General features: G+C 54.1%; 2 protein-coding genes across 2 annotated transcripts in view; both read left to right on the forward strand.

Moving 5' to 3' along the window:
• The first annotated feature begins 3035 nt into the window (after window positions 1–3035).
• Window positions 3036–21377, forward strand: part of LOC142245710 (ATP-binding cassette sub-family B member 10, mitochondrial-like) — a 61037-nt gene continuing 42695 nt past the window's right edge. The window contains exon 1 of the mRNA XM_075318653.1: window positions 3036–3894. Coding sequence (XP_075174768.1) covers window positions 3516–3894 — 379 coding nt within the window. The 5' untranslated portion in view covers window positions 3036–3515. The remainder of the gene's footprint in view (window positions 3895–21377) is intronic.
• The window catches only part of LOC142245759 (ATP-binding cassette sub-family B member 10, mitochondrial-like), a 34598-nt gene continuing 25677 nt past the window's right edge, over window positions 12457–21377 (forward strand). The window contains exons 1-5 of the mRNA XM_075318714.1: window positions 12457–12591; window positions 18260–18460; window positions 19048–19250; window positions 20777–20911; window positions 21138–21284. Of these exons, the coding sequence (XP_075174829.1) occupies window positions 18298–18460; window positions 19048–19250; window positions 20777–20911; window positions 21138–21284 (648 nt within the window). The 5' untranslated portion in view covers window positions 12457–12591; window positions 18260–18297. The remainder of the gene's footprint in view (window positions 12592–18259; window positions 18461–19047; window positions 19251–20776; window positions 20912–21137; window positions 21285–21377) is intronic.

A 21377-nucleotide genomic window follows, 5' to 3' on the forward strand; every position in this document is an offset into this window, starting at 1 on the left:
CATAGCCAGACGCTTCACAGCAGAGGAGACCTGCGATGGAGACGTCCATAGCCAGACGCTTCACACCGGAGGAGACCAGCGATGGAGACGTCCATAGCCAGACGCTTCACACTGGAGGAAACCAGCGATGGAGACATCCATAGTCAGACGCTTCACACCGGAGGAGACCAGCGATGGAGACGTCCACAGCCAGAAGCTTCACGCTGGAGGAAACCAGTGATGGAGACGTCCATAGCCAGACGCTTCACACCGGAGGAGACCAGCGATGGAGACGTCCATAGCCAGACGCATCACACCGGAGGAGACCAGCGATGGAGACGTCCACAGCCAGACGCTTCACACCAGAGGAGAGCAGCGATGGAGACGTCCATAGCCAGACGCTTCACACCGGAGGAGAGCAGCAATGGAGACGTCCATAGTCAGACGCTTCACACCGGAGGAGACCAGCGATGGAGACGTCCATAGCCAGACGCTTCACAGCAGAGACCAGCGATGGAGACGTCCATAGCCAGACGCTTCACACCGGAGGAGACCAGCGATGGAGATGTCCATAGTCAGACGCTTCACGCTGGAGGAGACCGGCGATGGAGACGTCCATAGTCAGACGCTTCACACCGGAGGAGGCCAGCGATGGAGACGTCCATAGCCAGACGCTTCACACCGGAGGAGACCAGCGATGGAGACGTCCATAGCCAGACGCTTCACACCAGAGGAGACAAGCGATGGAGACGTCCATAGCCAGACGCTTCACACCGGAGGAGACCAGTGATGGAGACATCCATAGCCAGACGCTTCACACCGGAGGAGACCAGCGATGGAGACGTCCATAGCCAGACGCTTCACACCGGAGGAGACCAGCGATGGAGACGTCCATAGCCAGACGCTTCACACCAGAGGAGACCAGCGATGGAGACGTCCATAGCCAGACGCTTCACACCGGAGGAGACCAGCGATGGAGACGTCCATAGCCAGACGCTTCACACCAGAGGAGACCAGCGATGGAGACGTCCATAGCCAGACGCTTCACACCGGAGGAGACCAGCGATGGAGACGTCCATAGCCAGACGCTTCACACCGGAGGAGACCAGCGATGGAGATGTCCATAGTCAGACGCTTCACGCTGGAGGAGACCGGCGATGGAGACGTCCATAGCCAGACGCTTCACACCGGAGGAGACCAGCGATGGAGACGTCCATAGCCAGACGCTTCACACCGGAGGAGACCAGCGATGGAGACGTCCATAGCCAGACGCTTCACACCGGAGGAGGCCAGCGATGGAGACGTCCATAGCCAGACGCTTCACACCGGAGGAGACCAGCGATGGAGACGTCCATAGCCAGACGCTTCACACCGGAGGAGACCAGCGATGGAGACGACCATAGCCAGACGCTTCACACCGGAGGAGACCAGCGATGGAGACGTCCATAGCCAGACGCTTCACACCGGAGGAGACCAGCGATGGAGACGTCCATAGCCAGACGCTTCACACCAGAGGAGACCAGCGATGGAGACGTCCATAGCCAGACGCTTCACACCGGAGGAGACCAGTGATGGAGACATCCATAGCCAGACGCTTCACACCGGAGGAGACCAGCGATGGAGACGTCCATAGCCAGACGCTTCACACCGGAGGAGACCAGCGATGGAGACGTCCATAGCCAGACGCTTCACACCAGAGGAGACCAGCGATGGAGACGTCCATAGCCAGACGCTTCACACCGGAGGAGACCAGCGATGGAGACGTCCATAGCCAGACGCTTCACACCAGAGGAGACCAGCGATGGAGACGTCCATAGCCAGACGCTTCACACCGGAGGAGACCAGCGATGGAGACGTCCATAGCCAGACGCTTCACACCGGAGGAGACCAGCGATGGAGACGTCCATAGCCAGACGCTTCACACCGGAGGAGACCAGCGATGGAGACGTCCATAGCCAGACGCTTCACACCGGAGGAGACCAGCGATGGAGACGTCCATAGCCAGACGCTTCACACCGGAGGAGACCAGCGATGGAGACGTCCATAGCCAGACGCTTCACACCGGAGGAGACCAGCGATGGAGACGTCCATAGCCAGACGCTTCACACCGGAGGAGACCAGCGATGGAGACGTCCATAGCCAGACGCTTCACACCAGAGGAGACCAGCGATGGAGACGTCCATAGCCAGACGCTTCACACCGGAGGAGACCAGCGATGGAGACGTCCATAGCCAGACGCTTCACACCGGAGGAGACAAGCGATGGAGACGTCCATAGTCAGAGGCTTCACACCGGAGGAGACCAGCGATGGAGACGCCCATAGCCAGACGCTTCACACCGGAGGAGACCAGCGATGGAGACGTCCATAGCCAGACGCTTCACACCGGAGGAGACCAGCGATGGAGACGTCCATAGCCAGACGCTTCACACCAGAGGAGACCAGCGATGGAGACGTCCATAGCCAGACGCTTCACACCGGAGGAGACCAGCGATGGAGACGTCCATAGCCAGACGCTTCACACTGGAGGAAACCAGCGATGGAGACGTCCATAGCCAGACGCTTCACACCGGAGGAGACCAGTGATGGAGACGTCCATAGTCAGACGCTTCACACCAGAGGAGACCAGCGATGGAGATGTCCATGGTCGGAAGACTTCAGTCATTGATGCAAAGGGTAAAAGATGAACATTTTATTTATGGGAAAGTTACTCTGTCCAATCACTTTTGAGCTCCTGAAATGAGGAAACACATGGCGGCCATTCCTGAACGTGTCACAGGAGAAGTTCTTGTCCTCTCCTGGGATTAAACCTGAAAGTCTTCAGTTCTAGCTCAGTGGTTTCATGTTACATAATAAACAGCGGCTGCAGAGCTGAAATCACGCTGTGGCCCTGGCTGTATATAGCTTGTGCTGGGTACAGGCAGTATATATATATACACACACAGTCTCCTCCACACTTCACATTTGCCTTCCCCTGAATGATCGCTCCAGCGGCTGCCACAGTCAGGACAGGGTTAACCGCGTGTGTTGGGGCGGGGCTTGTGTGACGTGGGCGGGGCTTGTCGGGGAAGTGGCGCCGCTGATCGGGAGCAGCTGACCCCGCAGCTCGGAGCTCCGGCGATGACTTAGCAGAAGATGCGGCCCCCGCCCCCCGGGGAAGAGGAGGAGGAGGCCGCCGCAGCGTTATCAGCGCCGCACACCCGGCCTATCCCCCGGAGCACCCGGGCACATGGCGGCTGGAGGTGACCCGCGCTCCTGACCCTCCCGCGTCACCGCCTCCATGTGCAGCCGCCCCCTGAGCCCCTGACTGGCGCTGCCACCTCCGATCACCCCCTGCTCCGATCACCTCCTGCTCCGATCACCTGCTGCTGCCCCCTGTGCGCCTGAGCGGAGCTGCTGAGGCCCCTACTGCTGTGCGGTCACCTTTCCCTGTGCTGCCCTCTGCTGCTTCTGTGCTGCCCCCTCTTCTGTGCTGCCCTCTGCTGCTGCTGTGCGGTCACCTCTCTCTGTGCTGCCCCTGCTGCGGTCCACCCCTGCCATGCTGAGCAGTCACCTCTTTCTGGGGCCCCTCAGGGGCAGGCTCTGGCCGCTCTGCAGACCTCCTGTCTATACCGGCTGCTGTTCCTATAGGACTTTCTGCAGAGACCCCCAAAAAAACATCAACAGGACAAGATCCCCATGGGCTGCACCTTGGAGGACTCCTGGGACCTGTAGTCCGGGCAGAGCATGGTCCTGCCAATCACTGACTGCTGCCAGATACCGGAATTACAGCAATAAACCTGCCACACAGGGTGAGGGGGCAACTGAGAGGGGGCAGGACCCCCGGAGGGAAGAGAACGGACCAAAGAAGAGTCTCCTGTCCCAGGATGTCCAGAGGCTGCTGTCGCTGGCGAGGCCGGAGAGAGGGAGGCTGACAGGTACTGTGCTGGGGAGGAAAAGGCCGGAGAGGGGGAGGCTGACAGGTACTGTGCTGGGGAGGAAAAGGCCGGAGAGGGGGAGGCTGACAGGTACTGTGCTGAGGGGGAGGCTGACAGGTACTGTGCTGAGGGGGAGGCTGACAGGTACTGTGCTGGGGAGGAGGCCGGAGAAGGGGAGGCTGACAGGTACTGTGCTGGGGAGGAGGCCGGAGAAGGGGAGGCTGACGGGTACTGTGCTGGGGAGGAGGCCGGAGAAGGGGAGGCTGACGGGTACTGTGCTGGGGAGGGGGAGGAGGCCGGAGAAGGGGAGGCTGACGGGTACTGTGCTGGGGAGGAGGCCGGAGAAGGGGAGGCTGACGGGTACTGTGCTGGGGAGGGGGAGGAGGCCGGAGAAGGGGAGGCTGACGGGTACTGTGCTGGGGAGGGGGAGGAGGCCGGAGAAGGGGAGGCTGACGGGTACTGTGCTGGGGAGGGGGAGGAGGCCGGAGAAGGGGAGGCTGACGGGTACTGTGCTGGGGAGGGGGAGGAGGCCGGAGAAGGGGAGGCTGACGGGTACTGTGCTGGGGAGGGGGAGGAGGCCGGAGAAGGGGAGGCTGACGGGTACTGTGCTGGGGAGGGGGAGGAGGCCGGAGAAGGGGAGGCTGACGGGTACTGTGCTGGGGAGGGGGAGGAGGCCGGAGAAGGGGAGGCTGACGGGTACTGTGCTGGGGAGGGGGAGGAGGCCGGAGAAGGGGAGGCTGACGGGTACTGTGCTGGGGAGGGGGAGGAGGCCTGTATACTGGGTGTAATCCTCAGTACCTGTATTATTCTGTATATATACACTGCACAGTACCACTTCTCCTGTCCTGTATACTGGGTGTAATCCTCAGTATCTGTATTATTCTGTATATACACTGCACAGTACCACTTCTCCTGTCCTGTATACTGGGTGTAATCCTCAGTATCTGTATTATTCTGTATATATACACTGCACAGTACCACTTCTCCTGTCCTGTATGCTGGGTGTAATCCTCAGTGTCTGTATTATTCTGTATATATACACTGCACAGTACCACTTCTCCTGTCCTGTATACTGGATGTAATCCTCAGTGTCTGTATTATTCTGTATAAATACACTGCACAGTACCACTTCTCCTGTCCTGTATACTGGGTGTAATCCTCAGTATCTGTATTATTCTGTATATATACACTGCACAGTACCACTTCTCCTGTCCTGTATACTGGGTGTAATCCTCAGTATCTGTATTATTCTGTATATATACACTGCACAGTACCACTTCTCCTGTCCTGTATACTGGGTGTAATCCTCAGTATCTGTATTATTCTGTATATATACACTGCACAGTACCACTTCTCCTGTCCTGTATACTGGGTGTAATCCTCAGTATCTGTATTATTCTGTATATATACACTGCACAGTACCACTTCTCCTGTCCTGTATACTGGGTGTAATCCTCAGTATCTGTATTATTCTGTATATATACACTGCACAGTACCACTTCTCCTGTCCTGTATACTGGGTGTAATCCTCAGTATCTGTATTATTCTGTATATATACACTGCACAGTACCACTTCTCCTGTCCTGTATACTAGGTGTAATCCTCAGTATCTGTATTATTCTGTATATATACACTGCACAGTACCACTTCTCCTGTCCTGTATACTGGGTGTAATCCTCAGTATCTGTATTATTCTGTATATACACTGCACAGTACCACTTCTCCTGTCCTGTATACTGGGTGTAATCCTCAGTATCTGTATTATTCTGTATATATACACTGCACAGTACCACTTCTCCTGTCCTGTATACTAGGTGTAATCCTCAGTATCTGTATTATTCTGTATATATACACTGCACAGTACCACTTCTCCTGTCCTGTATACTAGGTGTAATCCTCAGTATCTGTATTATTCTGTATATATACACTGCACAGTACCACTTCTCCTGTCCTGTATACTAGGTGTAATCCTCAGTATCTGTATTATTCTGTATATATACACTGCACAGTACCACTTCTCCTGTCCTGTATACTGGGTGTAATCCTCAGTATCTGTATTATTCTGTATATATACACTGCACAGTACCACTTCTCCTGTCCTGTATACTAGGTGTAATCCTCAGTATCTGTATTATTCTGTATATATACACTGCACAGTACCACTTCTCCTGTCCTGTATACTGGGTGTAATCCTCAGTATCTGTATTATTCTGTATATATACACTGCACAGTACCACTTCTCCTGTCCTGTATACTGGGTGTAATCCTCAGTGTCTGTATTATTCTGTATATACACTGCACAGTACCACTTCTCCTGTCCTGTATACTGGGTGTAATCCTCAGTATCTGTATTATTCTGTATATACACTGCACAGTACCACTCCTCCTGTCCTGTATACTGGGTATAATCCTCAGTATCTGTATTATTCTGTATATATATACACTGCACAGTACCACTTCTCCTGTCCTGTACGCTGGGTGTAATCCTCAGTGTCTGTATTATTCTGTATATATACACTGCACAGTGCCACTTCTCCTGTCCTGTACGCTGGGTGTAATCCTCAGTGTCTGTATTATTCTGTATATATACCCTGCACAGTGCCACTTCTCCTGTCCTGTACGCTGGGTGTAATCCTCAGTCCCTGTATTATTCTGTATATATACCCTGCACAGTACCACTTCTCCTGTCCTGTACGCTGGGTGTAATCCTCAGTGTCTGTATTATTCTGTATATATACCCTGCACAGTACCACTTCTCCTGTCCTGTATGCTGGGTGTAATCCTCAGTATCTGTATTATTCTGTATATATACACTGCACAGTGCCACTTCTCCTGTCCTGTATACTGGGTGTAATCCTCAGTATCTGTATTATCCTGTATATACACACTGCACAGTACCACTTCTCCTGTCCTGTATACTGGGTGTAATCCTCATTATCTGTATTATCCTGTATATATACACTGCACAGTACCACTTCTCCTGTCCTGTATACTGGGTGTAATCCTCAGTATCTGTATTATTCTGTATATACACTGCACAGTACCACTTCTCCTGTCCTGTATGCTGGGTGTAATCCTCAGTACCTGTATTATTCTGTATATATACCCTGCACAGTACCACTTCTCCTGTCCTGTATGCTGGGTGTAATCCTCAGTATCTGTATTATTCTGTATATATACACTGCACAGTACCACTTCTCCTGTCCTGTATGCTGGGTGTAATCCTCAGTATCTGTATTATTCTGTATATATACCCTGCACAGTACCACTTCTCCTGTCCTGTATGCTGGGTGTAATCCTCAGTATCTGTATTATTCTGTATATATACACTGCACAGTACCACTTCTCCTGTCCTGTATGCTGGGTATAATCCTCAGTATCTGTATTATTCTGTATATATACACTGCACAGTGCCACTTCTCCTGTCCTGTATGCTGGGTGTAATCCTCAGTATCTGTATTATTCTGTATATATACACTGCACAGTACCACTTCTCCTGTCCTGTATACTGGGTGTAATCCTCAGTATCTGTATTATTCTGTATATATACACTGCACAGTGCCACTTCTCCTGTCCTGTATGCTGGGTGTAATCCTCAGTATCTGTATTATTCTGTATATATACCCTGCACAGTACCACTTCTCCTGTCCTGTATGCTGGGTGTAATCCTCAGTATCTGTATTATTCTGTATATATACACTGCACAGTACCACTTCTCCTGTCCTGTATACTGGGTATAATCCTCAGTATCTGTATTATTCTGTATATATACACTGCACAGTGCCACTTCTCCTGTCCTGTATACTGGGTGTAATCCTCAGTATCTGTATTATTATGTATATATACACTGCACAGTACCACTTCTCCTGTCCTGTATACTGGGTGTAATCCTCAGTATCTGTATTATTCTGTATATATACACTGCACAGTACCACTTCTCCTGTCCTGTATGCTGGGTGTAATCCTCAGTATCTGTATTATTCTGTATATATACACTGCACAGTGCCACTTCTCCTGTCCTGTATGCTGGGTGTAATCCTCAGTATCTGTATTATTCTGTATATATACCCTGCACAGTACCACTTCTCCTGTCCTGTATGCTGGGTGTAATCCTCAGTATCTGTATTATTCTGTATATATACACTGCACAGTACCACTTCTCCTGTCCTGTATACTGGGTATAATCCTCAGTATCTGTATTATTCTGTATATATACACTGCACAGTGCCACTTCTCCTGTCCTGTATACTGGGTGTAATCCTCAGTATCTGTATTATTATGTATATATACACTGCACAGTACCACTTCTCCTGTCCTGTATACTGGGTGTAATCCTCAGTATCTGTATTATTCTGTATATATACACTGCACAGTACCACTCCTCCTGTCCTGTACGCTGGGTGTAATCCTCAGTATCTGTATTATTCTGTATATATACACTGCACAGTACCACTTCTCCTGTCCTGTATACTGGGTGTAATCCTCAGTATCTGTATTATTCTGTATATACACTGCACAGTGCCACTTCTGTCCTGTATAGTGGGTGCAATTCTTGGTTGGTTGGTTGGTTGGTTGGTTCCTTCCATCCTTCCGACCGCTTCTCTTCGGTTCCTTCCTTCCTTCCTTCCTTCCGACCGCTTCTCTTCGGTTCCTTCAATCCTTCCGACCGCTTCTCTTCGGTTCCTTCCTTCCTTCCGACCGCTTCTCTTCGGTTCCTTCCTTCCTTCCTTCCTTCCTTCCGACCGCTTCTCTTCGGTTCCTTCAATCCTTCCGACCGCTTCTCTTCGGTTCCTTCAATCCTTCCGACCGCTTCTCTTCGGTTCCTTCAATCCTTCCGACCGCTTCTCTTCGGTTCCTTCAATCCTTCCGACCGCTTCTCTTCGGTTCCTTCAATCCTTCCGACCGCTTCTCTTCGGTTCCTTCCTTCCTTCCTCCCTTTCGACCGCTTCTCTTCGGTTCCTTCAATCCTTCCGACCGCTTCTCTTCGGTTCCTTCAATCCTTCCGACCGCTTCTCTTCGGTTCCTTCAGTCCTTTCGACCGCTTCTCTTCGGTTCCTTTCGACCGCTTCTCTTCGGTTGATTCCTCCCTTTCGACCGCTTCTCTTCGCTTTTCTTCCTGCTTTTATCAGGGGAGGATTATTAAGTCTCAGCAGAATCCGGTGTCTCAGCGGTGTGCTATAGGAAGTCTTCTCTTGCGCTGCCCTTTTTGCACAAGGTTTAGACACCAGGTCGTTGCCACCTTCTCATTTGTGCAGCGGCTGCCTCCTGCTCGGGTCTCCTTTTTCTTGATATTTTTTACTTTCCACCTGGATTTTATTTCCTCTCTGCGATTATCTGCGACCCTCCTATTAGGACAGAGGACACAGCTGTTATTGCCGGGGGCCCCACCAATCTTGAGGACGGGGGTCTACTGTGTCTATGGAGAAGTTTTATGTATCGGTGACCAGAGCTCAGTCATGTATGGACCCATGGAAGCAGTAATGTCGTGTGTCACCACTGCCATAGACATGGATTGGGCGATGGTCATGATAGCACATAACTGTCTATTCACATAGGGACTGTGTGGACATCCCCTTTAAGAGGAGTATATGCATGCTCCCTATCAGGGCCCCCACGTTACACTGCAGGATGGGTGTCGAGCGCCTATCCTAACACAGAGGCACTATCTTCTCAGTCTTCTTCCAGACAGTCTCCTTCGGTGCAGTCTGTGCTTGATGTGAGGATATTGGGTGTTCTCCTCCAGGGTCAGGTGCTCTTGGAGGCTTCTTCCGGACAGTCTGCTCTGTGTTTGGTGTTCTCTTCTAGGGTCGGACACTCTTGGATGCTTCTTCTGATCAGTCTCTTCCGGTGGAGTCTGTGCTCAATGTGAGGATGTTGGGTGTTCTCCTTCATAGTTGAGCGTTCTCAGAGGCTTTTTCCGGACAGTCTGTCTGTGCTTGATCTGAGGATGTTGGGTGTTCTCCTCCAGGGTCGGGTGCTCTGAGGCTTCATCCGGACAATCTCCTCTGGTCCAGGATGTTGGGTGTTCTCCTCTAGGGTCGGATGCTCTCGGAAGCTTCTTCTGAACAGTCTGCTCTGTGCTTGATGTGAGGATGTTGGGGTGTTCTCCTCCAGGGTTGGGTGCTCTCGGAGGCTTCTTCTGGACAGTCTGCTCTGTGCTTGATGTGAGGATGTTGGGGTGTTCTCCTCCAGGGTTGGGTGCTCTCGGAGGCTTCTTCTGGACAGTCTGCTCTGTGCTTGATGTGAAGATGTTGGGTGTTCTCCTCCAGGGTCGGACGCTCTCGGAGGCTTCTTCTGGACAGTCTGCTCTGTGCTTGATGTGAGGATGTTGGGGTGTTCTCCTCCAGGGTTGGACGCTCTTGGAGGCTTCTTCTGGACAGTCTGCTCTGTGCTTGATGTGAGGATGTTGGGTGTTCTCCTCTAGGGTCGGATGCTCTCGGAAGCTTCTTCTGAACAGTCTGCTCTGTGCTTGATGTGAGGATGTTGGGGTGTTCTCCTCCAGGGTTGGGTGCTCTCGGAGGCTTCGTCTGGACAGTCTGCTCTGTGCTTGATGTGAGGATGTTGGGGTGTTCTCCTCCAGGGTTGGGTGCTCTCGAAGGCTTCTTCTGGACAGTCTGCTCTGTGCTTGATGTGAGGATGTTGGGTGTTCTCCTCCAGGGTTGGACGCTCTCGGAGGCTTCGTCTGGACAGTCTGCTCTGTGCTTGATGTGAGGATGTTGGGTGTTCTCCTCTAGGGTCGGATGCTCTCGGAGGCTTCTTCTGGACAGTCTGCTCTGTGCTTGATGTGAGGATGTTGGGGTGTTCTCCTCCAGGGTCGGATGCTCTCGGAGGCTTCTTCTGGACAGTCTGCTCTGTGCTTGATGTGAGGATGTTGGGGTGTTCTCCTCCAGGGTCGGATGCTCTCGGAGGCTTCGTCTGGACAGTCTGCTCTGTGCTTGATGTGAGGATGTTGGGTGTTCTCCTCCAGGGTCGGACGCTCTTGGAGACTTCTCTTATTTTTTGCAGATGTTACATTGTTTTGTGCAATGGTCGTTATGTCACAATGTTTAATTGCTACATTAGTAGAACGGAAGCTTCTCATTCCTCCTCCCCTCTATTATATGGTGGAGGCTCATTCATGACATGGTGGTGGTGACACGGGATTGGGCGTACATGTCCCCATCCATGCTTTGCAATTGCCTGAAATTATATTCAGGAACAGCGCCTTTGTTGTGCACAGGTTCACGCCGATATTGCACTATTTATTGATAATGAGCTGCAATACCAGAAACCACCTGTGCTCACCGATGGCGCTGTCCAGAACATCCTGTAGATCCGTCTCCCTCCCGTGGAGATTTTTTTTTTATATGTTCCTATGTGAAGTGTCTGGAATATTGGACAGAGCAGCCTCCCATTCTCCTCTGTGGCCTCTTATCTGGCCTCTGCTCTGTCTGGAGATATGGTCTCTGGATGGACGGTTCTGTTCCTCCCTGATAGCTTCAGCTTTGAAAACGTTGCAGGAAAAGCAGTCGGCTCGGCCGCGTTCACACCCAGTTATGTGATGAGATCAGCATGTCTGCGCCCCGCACAAGTGTCCGGGTCCACGTCTGCGCCCCGCACAAGTGTCCGGGTCCACGTCTGCGCCCCGCACAAGTGTCCGGGTCCACGTCTGCGCCCCCGCACAAGTGTCCGGGTCCACGTCTGCGCCCCCGCACAAGTGTCGGGTCCACGTCTGCGCCCCCGCGCAAGTGTCCGGCTCCATGTCTGCGCCCCCGCGCAAGTGTCCGGCTCCATGTCTGCGCCCCCGCGCAAGTGTCCGGCTCCATGTCTGCGCCCCCGCGCAAGTGTCCGGCTCCATGTCTGCGCCCCCCGCGCAAGTGTCCGGCTCCATGTCTGCGCCCCCGCGCAAGTGTCCGGCTCCATGTCTGCGCCCCCGCGCAAGTGTCCGGCTCCATGTCTGCGCCCCCGCGCAAGTGTCCGGCTCCATGTCTGCGCCCCCGCGCAAGTGTCCGGCTCCATGTCTGCGCCCCCGCGCAAGTGTCCGGCTCCATGTCTGCGCCCCCGCGCAAGTGTCCGGCTCCATGTCTGCGCCCCCCGCAAGTGTCCGGCTCCATGTCTGCGCCCCCGCGCAAGTGTCCGGCTCCATGTCTGCGCCAAGTGTCCGGCTCCATGTCTGCGCCAAGTGTCCGGCTCCATGTCTGCGCCAAGTGTCCGGCTCCATGTCTGCGCCAAGTGTCCGGCTCCATGTCTGCGCCAAGTGTCCGGCTCCATGTCTGCGCCAAGTGTCCGGCTCCATGTCTGCGCCAAGTGTCCGGCTCCATGTCTGCGCCAAGTGTCCGGCTCCATGTCTGCGCCAAGTGTCCGGCTCCATGTCTGCGCCAAGTGTCCGGCTCCATGTCTGCGCCAAGTGTCCGGCTCCATGTCTGCGCCAAGTGTCCGGCTCCATGTCTGCGCCAAGTGTCCGGCTCCATGTCTGCGCCAAGTGTCCGGCTCCATGTCTGCGCCAAGTGTCCGGCTCCATGTCTGCGCCAAGTGTCCGGCTCCATGTCTGCGCCCCCCGCACAAAGTGTCAGCGCCCCGGTTTCCCCCCCAGTCTGCGGCCCTCACATTCTACAGGCGCCACTTATCTTCTGCTCTGCACATCACGTATGGAGCTCGGGCCGATCAGATCTTCTGGGCGATTGATTCCATGAAGGATCATTCCTGATCACCGTCCATGTAAATATGATCAGCGAGTGACTCCATTATCCACCATTGTGTGCCGCCCCCGGTAGATCTCTGATGTCACGGCGGTGGCGACTGTTTTTGTGATGGGGGTTAAAAATATTAAAAAAACGGAGAGAAAAATAATAAAATAAAGTTTGTGCCGCCAGTTTGGATGTTGGGCTGTGGTATGGCCGCGCTGCTGGAGGTCCCGAGGAGTTAGGTGGTGATGCACAGTGCCGGAGGGACTCCCCCCCCCCCCCCCCCCCCCCCCCCCTCCCCATTAGGGCTGGTTCCTGGGGAGGGTGAGGTGGGGACGGTGCAGCAGAGAATAATCCGCCACAGACAGGACAGGAGCTGTTACCTGTTACTGACGCTTTGCAGAACAGTCTCAGTGATGGCGGCCTGACCTGCCCAGTGACAGTGCGGCTCCTCTGCTGTGTGGGGCTCGTGTCCTCCGGCCGATACTTCACTACCAGGGAGAAGGAGTCTGGGATCCTGGGCTTCTCAACACACGAAAACTCTGGATCTCTGATCCCCTCCAGTATCTCGAATCCTGAGGGAAAACTCGCTGTGTCTTCTAGACGTTTCCAGACTCCATCACGTCACTGAGCTCCTGGGAAAATAGGGACCGATACCCTGAAAGTCCAGGTGGCCTAGGGACTGATACCTGCTAATGTGCAGCTGCCCCTGCAGAGGTTTCACCAGTCCCCTCAGGACAGGACTTCTCCATGTCACCTCCTCACCTCACACCGACCGCAACTGCCACTGACAGAATTTACCTCAGAACTAAGCTCCTCCCATTTCTCCTTCTAGGGCGGGAACACAAGCTCAGGTAACCGGCCCCAGTAAGGGAGTGTGGGGGAATGTGTGTATGTGGTGACCGGCCCCAGTAAGGGAGTGTGGGGGAATGTGTGTATGTGGTGACCGGCCCCAGTAAGGGAGTGTGGGGGAATGTGTGTATGTGGTGACCGGTCCCAGTAAGGGAGTGTGGGGGAATGTGTGTATGTGGTGACCGGCCCCAGTAAGGGAGAGTGGGGGAATGTGTGTATGTGGTGACTGGCCCCAGTAATGGAGTGTGGGGGAATGTGTGCATGTGGTGACCGGCCCCAGGAAGGGAGGGTGGGGGAATGTGTGTATGTGGTGACCGGCCCCAGTAATGGAGTGTGGGGGAATGTGTGTATGTGGTGACCGGCCCCAGGAAGGGAGTGTGGGGGAATGTGTGTATGTGGTGACCGGCCCCAGTAATGGAGTGTGGGGGAATGTGTGTATGTGGTGACCGGCCCCAGTAAGGGAGTGTGGTGGAATGTGTGTATGTGGTGACCGGCCCCAGTGAGGGAGTGTGGGGAATGTGTGTATGTGGTGACCGGCCCCAGTAAGGGAGAGTTTGGGGGGGGAGGAGGAATGTGTGTATGTGGTGACCGGCCCCAGTGAGGGAGTGTGGTGGAATGTGTGTATGTGGTGACCGGCCCCAGTAATGGAGTGTGGGGGAATGTGTGTATGTGGTGACCGGCCCCAGTAATGGAGTGTGGGGGAATGTGTGTATGTGGTGACCGGCCCCAGTAATGGAGTGTGGGGGAATGTGTGTATGTGGTGACCGGCCCCAGTAATGGAGTGTGGGGGAATGTGTGTATGTGGTGACCGGCCCCAGTGAGGGAGTGTTGTGGAATGTGTGTATGTGGTGACCGGCCCCAGTGAGGGAGTGTGGTGGAATGTGTGTATGTGGTGACCGGCCCCAGTGAGGGAGTGTGGTGGAATGTGTGTATGTGGTGACCGGCCCCAGTGAGGGAGTGTGGGGAATGTGTGTATGTGGTGACCGGTCCCAGTAAGGGAGTGTGGGGGAATGTGTGTATGTGGTGACCAGCCCCAGTAAGGGAGTGTGGGGGAATGTGCCTATGTAGTGACCGGCCCCAGTAAGGGAGTGTGGGGGAATGTGTGTATGTGGTGACCGGCCCCAGTAAGGGAGTGTGGGGGAATGTGTGTATGTGGTGAACGGCCCCAGTAAGGGAGTGTGGGGGAATGTGTGTATGTGGTGACCGGCCCCAGTAAGGGAGTGTGGGGGAATGTGTGTATGTGGTGACCGGCCCCAGTAGGGGAGTGTGGGGGAATGTGCGTATGTGGTGACCGGCCCCAGTAAGGGAGTGTGGGGGAATGTGCCTATGTAGTGACCGGCCCCAGTAAGGGAGTGTGGGGGGGGAATGTGTGCATGTGGTGACCGGCCCCAGTAAGGGAGTGTGGGGGAATGTGTGCATGTGGTGACCGGCCCCAGTAAGGGAGTGTGGGGGGGGAATGTGTGTATGTGGTGACCGGCCCCAGTAATGGAGTGTGGGGGAATGTGTGTATGTGGTGACCGGCCCCAGTAAGGGAGTGTGGGGGAATGTGCGTATGTAGTGACCGGCCCCAGTAATGGAGTGTGGGGGAATGTGTGTATGTGGTGACCGGCCCCAGTAAGGGAGTGTGGGGGAATGTGCCTATGTAGTGACCGGCCCCAGTAAGGGAGTGTGGGGGGGGAATGTGTGTATGTGGTGACCGGCCCCAGTAAGGGAGTGTGGGGGAATGTGTGCATGTGGTGACCGGCCCCAGTAAGGGAGTGTGGGGGGGGAATGTGTGTATGTGGTGACCGGCCCCAGTAATGGAGTGTGGGGGAATGTGTGTATGTGGTGACCGGCCCCAGTAAGGGAGTGTGGGGGAATGTGTGTATGTGGTGACCGGCCCCAGTAATGGAGTGTGGGGGAATGTGTGTATGTGGTGACCGGCCCCAGTAATGGAGTGTGGGGGAATGTGTGTATGTGGTGACAGGCCCCAGTAATGGAGTGGGGGGGAATGTGTGTATGTGGTGACCGGCCCCAGTAAGGGAGTGTGGGGGAATGTGTGTATGTGGTGACTGGCCCCAGTAATGGAGTGTGGGGGAATGTGCGTATGTAGTGACCGGCCCCAGTAAGGGAGTGTGGGGGAATGTGCGTATGTAGTGACCGGCCCCAGTAATGGAGTGTGGGGGAATGTGTGTATGTGGTGACTGGCCCCAGTAATGGAGTGGGGGGGAATGTGTGTATGTGGTGACCGGCCCCCAGTAAGGGAGTGTGGGGGAATGTGTGTATGTGGTGACCGGCCCCAGTAATGGAGTGGGGGGGAATGTGTGTATGTGGTGACCGGCCCCCAGTAAGGGAGTGTGGGGGAATGTGTGCATGTGGTGACCGGCCCCAGTAAGGGAGTGTGGGGGGGGAATGTGTGTATGTGGTGACCGGCCCCAGTAAGGGAGTGTGGGGGGGGAATGTGTGTATGTGGTGACCGGCCCCAGTAAGGGAGTGTGGGGGAATGTGTGTATGTGGTGACCGGCCCCAGTAAGGGAGTGTGGGGGAATGTGTGTATGTGGTGACCGGCCCCAGTAAGGGAGTGTGGGGAATGTGTGTATGTGGTGACCGGCCCCAGTAATGGAGTCGGGGGGGAATGTGTGTATGTGGTGACCGGCCCCAGTAAGGGAGTGTGGGGGAATGTGTGTATGTGGTGACCGGCCCCAGTAAGGGAGTGTGGGGGAATGTGTGTATGTGGTGACCGGCCCCAGTAATGGAGTGTGGGGGAATGTGTGTATGTGGTGACCGGCCCCAGTAAGGGAGAGTGGGCAAATGTGTGTATGTGGAGACCGGCCCCAGTAATGGAGTGTGGGGGAATGTGTGTATGTGGTGACCGGCCCCAGTAATGGAGTGTGGGGGAATGTGTGTATGTGGTGACCGGCCCCAGTAAGGGAGTGTGGGGGAATGTGTGTATGTGGTGACCGGCCCCAGTAATGGAGTGTGGGGGAATGTGTGTATGTGGTGACCGGCCCCAGTAAGGGAGAGTGGGCAAATGTGTGTATGTGGAGACCGGCCCCAGTAATGGAGTGTGGGGGAATGTGTGTATGTGGTGACCAGCCCCAGTAAGGGAGTGTGGGGGAATGTGTATGTGGTGACCGGCCCCAGTAAGGGAGTGTGGGGGAATGTGTGTATGTGGAGACCGGCCCCAGTAATGGAGCGTAGGCGAATGTGTGTATGTGGTGACCGGCCCCAGTAAGGGAGTGTGGGGGAATGTGTGTATGTGGTGACCGGCCCCAGTAAGGGAGTGTGGGGGAATGTGTGTATGTGGAGACCGGCCCCAGTAATGGAGCGTAGGCGAATGTGTGTATGTGGTGATTGGCCCCAGTAAGGGAGTGTGGGGGAATGTGTGTATGTGGTGACCGGCCCCAGTAAGGGAGTGTGGGGGAATGTGTGTATGTGGTGATTGGCCCCAGTAAGGGAGTGTGGGGGAATGTGTGTATGTGGTGACCGGCCCCAGTAAGGGAGTGTGGGGGAATGTGTGTATGTGGTGACCGGCCCCAGTAATGGAGTGTGGGGGAATGTGTGTATGTGGTGACCGGCCCCAGTAATGGAGTGTGGGGGAATGTGCGTATGTGGTGACCGGCCCCAGTAATGGAGTGGGGGGGAATGTGTGTATGTGGTGACCGGCCCCAGTAAGGGAGTGTGGGGGAATGTGTGCATGTGGTGACCGGCCCCAGTAATGGAGTGGGGGGGAATGTGTGTATGTGGTGACCGGCCCCAGTAAGGGAGTGTGGGGGAATGTGTGTATGTGGTGACCGGCCCCAGTAATGGAGTGTGGGGGAATGTGTGCATGTGGTGACCGGCCCCAGTAATGGAGTGGGGGGGAATGTGTGTATGTGGTGACCGGCCCCAGTAAGGGAGTGTGGGGGAATGTGTGTATGTGGTGACCGGCCCCAGTAATGGAGTGTGGGGGAATGTGTGTATGTGGTGACCGGCCCCAGTAAGGGAGTGTGGGGGAATGTGTGTATGTGGTGATTGGCCCCAGTAATGGAGTGTGGGGGAATGTGTGTATGTGGTGACCGGCCCCAGTAATGGAGTGTGGGGGAATGTGTGTATGTGGTGATTGGCCCCAGTAATGGAGTGTGGGGGAATGTGTGTATGTGGTGACCGGCCCCAGTAAGGGAGTGTGGGGGAATGTGTGTATGTGGTGACCGGCCCCAGTAATGGAGTGTGGGGGAATGTGTGTATGTGGTGACCGGCCCCAGTAAGGGAGTGTGGGGGAATGTGTGTATGTGGAGACCGGCCCCAGTAATGGAGTGTGGGGGAATGTGTGTATGTGGTGACCGGCCCCAGTAAGGGAGTGTGGGGGAATGTGTGTATGTGGTGACCGGCCCCAGTAATGGAGTGTGGGGGAATGTGTGTATGTGGTGACCGGCCCCAGTAAGGGAGCGTGGGGGAATGTGTGTATGTGGAGACCGGCCCCAGTAAGGGAGTGTGGGGGCAAATGTGTGTATGTGGAGACCGGCCCCAGTAATGGAGTGGGGGGGAATGTGTGTATGTGGAGACCGGCCCCAGTAATGGAGTGGGGGGGAATGTGTGTATGTGGTGACCGGCCCCAGTAATGGAGTGGGGGGGAATGTGTGTATGTGGTGACCGGCCCCAGTAATGGAGTGGGGGGGAATGTGTGCACGTTGTGACCTGCAGAGAAAACCGATTCTCCTTACAGCTGACCATACCTGTTATACACATTGAGATACAAATGTAGCCATTATTTGTGGTGATCCCCCCCCATGATGAGACATCATAAACACCCCCCCACCCCCATGATGAGACGTCCCCCCAATCTCTAGCGGTGCCGCCCTCCCTCCAGTATGACTCTCTCTCTCCTGCAGCCGCGGTCGGCTTCCTCACCGTCTCCAGTGTCATCACCATGTCCGCGCCATTTTTCCTGGGTAAAGTGATCGATGTGATCTACTCGAATCCTGCGCAGGATCTGACGTCCAGCCTGACCTCACTGTGTGCCTTACTGAGCGGGGTGTTCCTGCTGGGAGCTGCGGCCAACGGCACCCGGGTCTACCTCATGCAAACCTCAGGTATGATGATACGGCGCAGGGTATATGACCGTAGTGATGATACAGCGCAGGTATATGACCGTAGTGATGATACGGCGCAGGGTATATGACCGTAGTGATGATACGGCGCAGGGTATATGACCGTAGTGATGATACGGCGCAGGGTATATGACCGTAGTGATGATACGGTGCAGGGTATATGACCGTAGTGATGATACGGCGCAGGGTATATGACCGTAGTGATGATACGGCGCAGGGTATATGACCGTAGTGATGATACGGCGCAGGGTATATGACCGTAGTGATGATACGGCGCAGGGTATATGACCGTAGTGATGATACGGCGCAGGGTATTTGACCGTAGTGATGATACGGCGCAGGGTATATGACCGTAGTGATGATACGGCGCAGGGTATATGACCGTAGTGATGATACGGCGCAGGGTATATGACCGTAGTGATGATACGGCGCAGGGTATATGACCGTAGTGATGATACGGCGCAGGGTTTATGATCGCCTGCGTCCATCCTCTTTGGCGCGGGGGCCGCACACGGACACATTCATCACTGATGACTCATTTGTTACTTTGCCTCCATGACTCTCCCCAGGGCAGCGGATCGTCCGCAGGCTGCGCTCCTCGCTCTTCTCCTCGCTCCTCAGGCAGGAGGTCGGCTTCTTTGACAAGACTCGTACCGGGGAGCTGATCAATCGATTGTCTGCAGACACAGTTTTGATTGGCAGATCGGTCACAGAGAATCTGTCGGATGGACTGCGAGCCGTGGCACAGGCGTCTGTGGGCGTGGGGATGATGGTAATACCGCACTCACTGCGTGTGTATATAATGTATATACTGTGCGTATATAATCACCGGTCACTACAGACACTGACCTCCGGGTAATGAGGGGATGGGCTGATAAATACAGGGACAGATACACAACATGAGAAAAATATACATACACATATACATCTACATATACGCACGTGTTTCCTTGAAGGTATTCGTGGTTTCACAGAAGAAGACAATGATTTTGAGCTCCTTCCCGTTTTTAAAGCAGCCGGTCTGCTCTTATAGTTCCTTCAGCCTGAGGGAGGGCTCTCCGCTGCCTTGTCCTTGTTCACGCTTTCTCCTGTGATATGATGTCCGCTGCCTTGTCCTTGTTCACACTTTCTCCTGTGATATGATGTCCGCTGCCTTGTCCTTGTTCACACTTTCTCCTGTGATATGATGTCCGCTGCCTTGTCCTTGTTCACGCTTTCTCCTGTGATATGATGTCCGCTGTCTTGTCCTTGTTCACGCTTTCTCCTGTGATATGATGTCCGCTGTTTTGTCCTTGTTCACGCTTTCTCCTGTGATATGATGTCCGCTGTCTTGTCCTTGTTCACGCTTTCTCCTGTGATATGATGTCCGCTGCCTTGTCCTTGTTCACGCTTTCTCCTGTGATATGATGTCCGCTGCCTTGTCCTTGTTCACGCTTTCTCCTGTGATATGATGTCCGTTGCCTTGTCCTTGTTCACGCTTTCTCCTGTGATATATGATGTCCGCTGCCTTGTCCTTGTTCACGCTTTCTCCTGTGATATGATGTCCGCTGCCTTGTCCTTGTTCACGCTTTCTCCTGTGATATGATGTCCGCTGCCTTGTCCTTGTTCACACTTTCTCCTGTGATATGATGTCCGCTGCCTTGTCCTTGTTCACACTTTCTCCTGTGATATGATGTCCGCTGCCTTGTCCTTGTTCACGCTTTCTCCTGTGATATGATGTCCGCTGTCTTGTCCTTGTTCACGCTTTCTCCTGTGATATGATGTCCGCTGTTTTGTCCTTGTTCACGCTTTCTCCTGTGATATGATGTCCGCTGTCTTGTCCTTGTTCACGCTTTCTCCTGTGATATGATGTCCGCTGCCTTGTCCTTGTTCACGCTTTCTCCTGTGATATGATGTCCGCTGCCTTGTCCTTGTTCACGCTTTCTCCTGTGATATGATGTCCGTTGCCTTGTCCTTGTTCACGCTTTCTCCTGTGATATGATGTCCGCTGCCTTGTCCTTGTTCACGCTTTCTCCTGTGATATGATGTCCGCTGCCTTGTCCTTGTTCACGCTTTCTCCTGTGATATGATGTCCGCTGGTCATGTTGTGGCTGAAATTCGTCTATCGCTCCTCATAACAATTTAATGCTAATTACCGCTATATAAACCGAAGCCGCAAAATGTGTGAAAACCAAATTGTGTAATTTTGTGAAATTTGCCACGACAGTATATAACACACCCCTGTATATTCCCAGCCGTATACACAGACGTAGACACTGCTCTCGTGTTCCTCCTCATGATCTTCTTTTCTCCCTGCAGTTTTTCGTCTCTCCACAATTGGCCATGTTTGTCCTGAGCATTGTCCCTCCGCTCGCGGTTGTTGCTGTCATTTATGGCAGATATTTACGGAAAGTTTCTATGCTGACTCAGGACTCGCTTGCTGAAGCCACTCAGGTAAGTGGCCATGAAGCCATGCAGCTCCTCACCCCCCCCCCCCCTCCCGCCTCAAGCCGCTCCCAGAGGACACCGCTCAATCATGCATGTGTCCTAGCAGCTAAATATCACCGGCTAGAGTCAACCTGCTAACTGGTGACCCTTGTGCCGTCATTTTACCACCGTCCCCGTATCTTTCATCAGTGACCCTAGTTTTCTCCCCTGATCTTTCCTCTCGTGTCCTCAGCTGTCGGAGGAGCGTATCGGGAACATCCGGACGGTGCGAGCCTTTGGGAAGGAGATGCTGGAGATGGAGAAGTACGATGGTAAAGTGGACTATGTCATGGACCTGGCCTATAAGGAGGCCTTTGCCCGGGCTGGATTCTTTGGCCTTGTGAGTACCAACCCGATGTCCACGTTGTCTTCATTTCTGACCCATGACTGTGACATCTCTGCAATTCTTCCGTACCCTGAGATCATTTCTTTG

Source organism: Anomaloglossus baeobatrachus, chromosome 7, assembly GCF_048569485.1.
Source record: "Anomaloglossus baeobatrachus isolate aAnoBae1 chromosome 7, aAnoBae1.hap1, whole genome shotgun sequence".
Taxonomy (NCBI): domain Eukaryota; kingdom Metazoa; phylum Chordata; class Amphibia; order Anura; family Aromobatidae; genus Anomaloglossus; species Anomaloglossus baeobatrachus.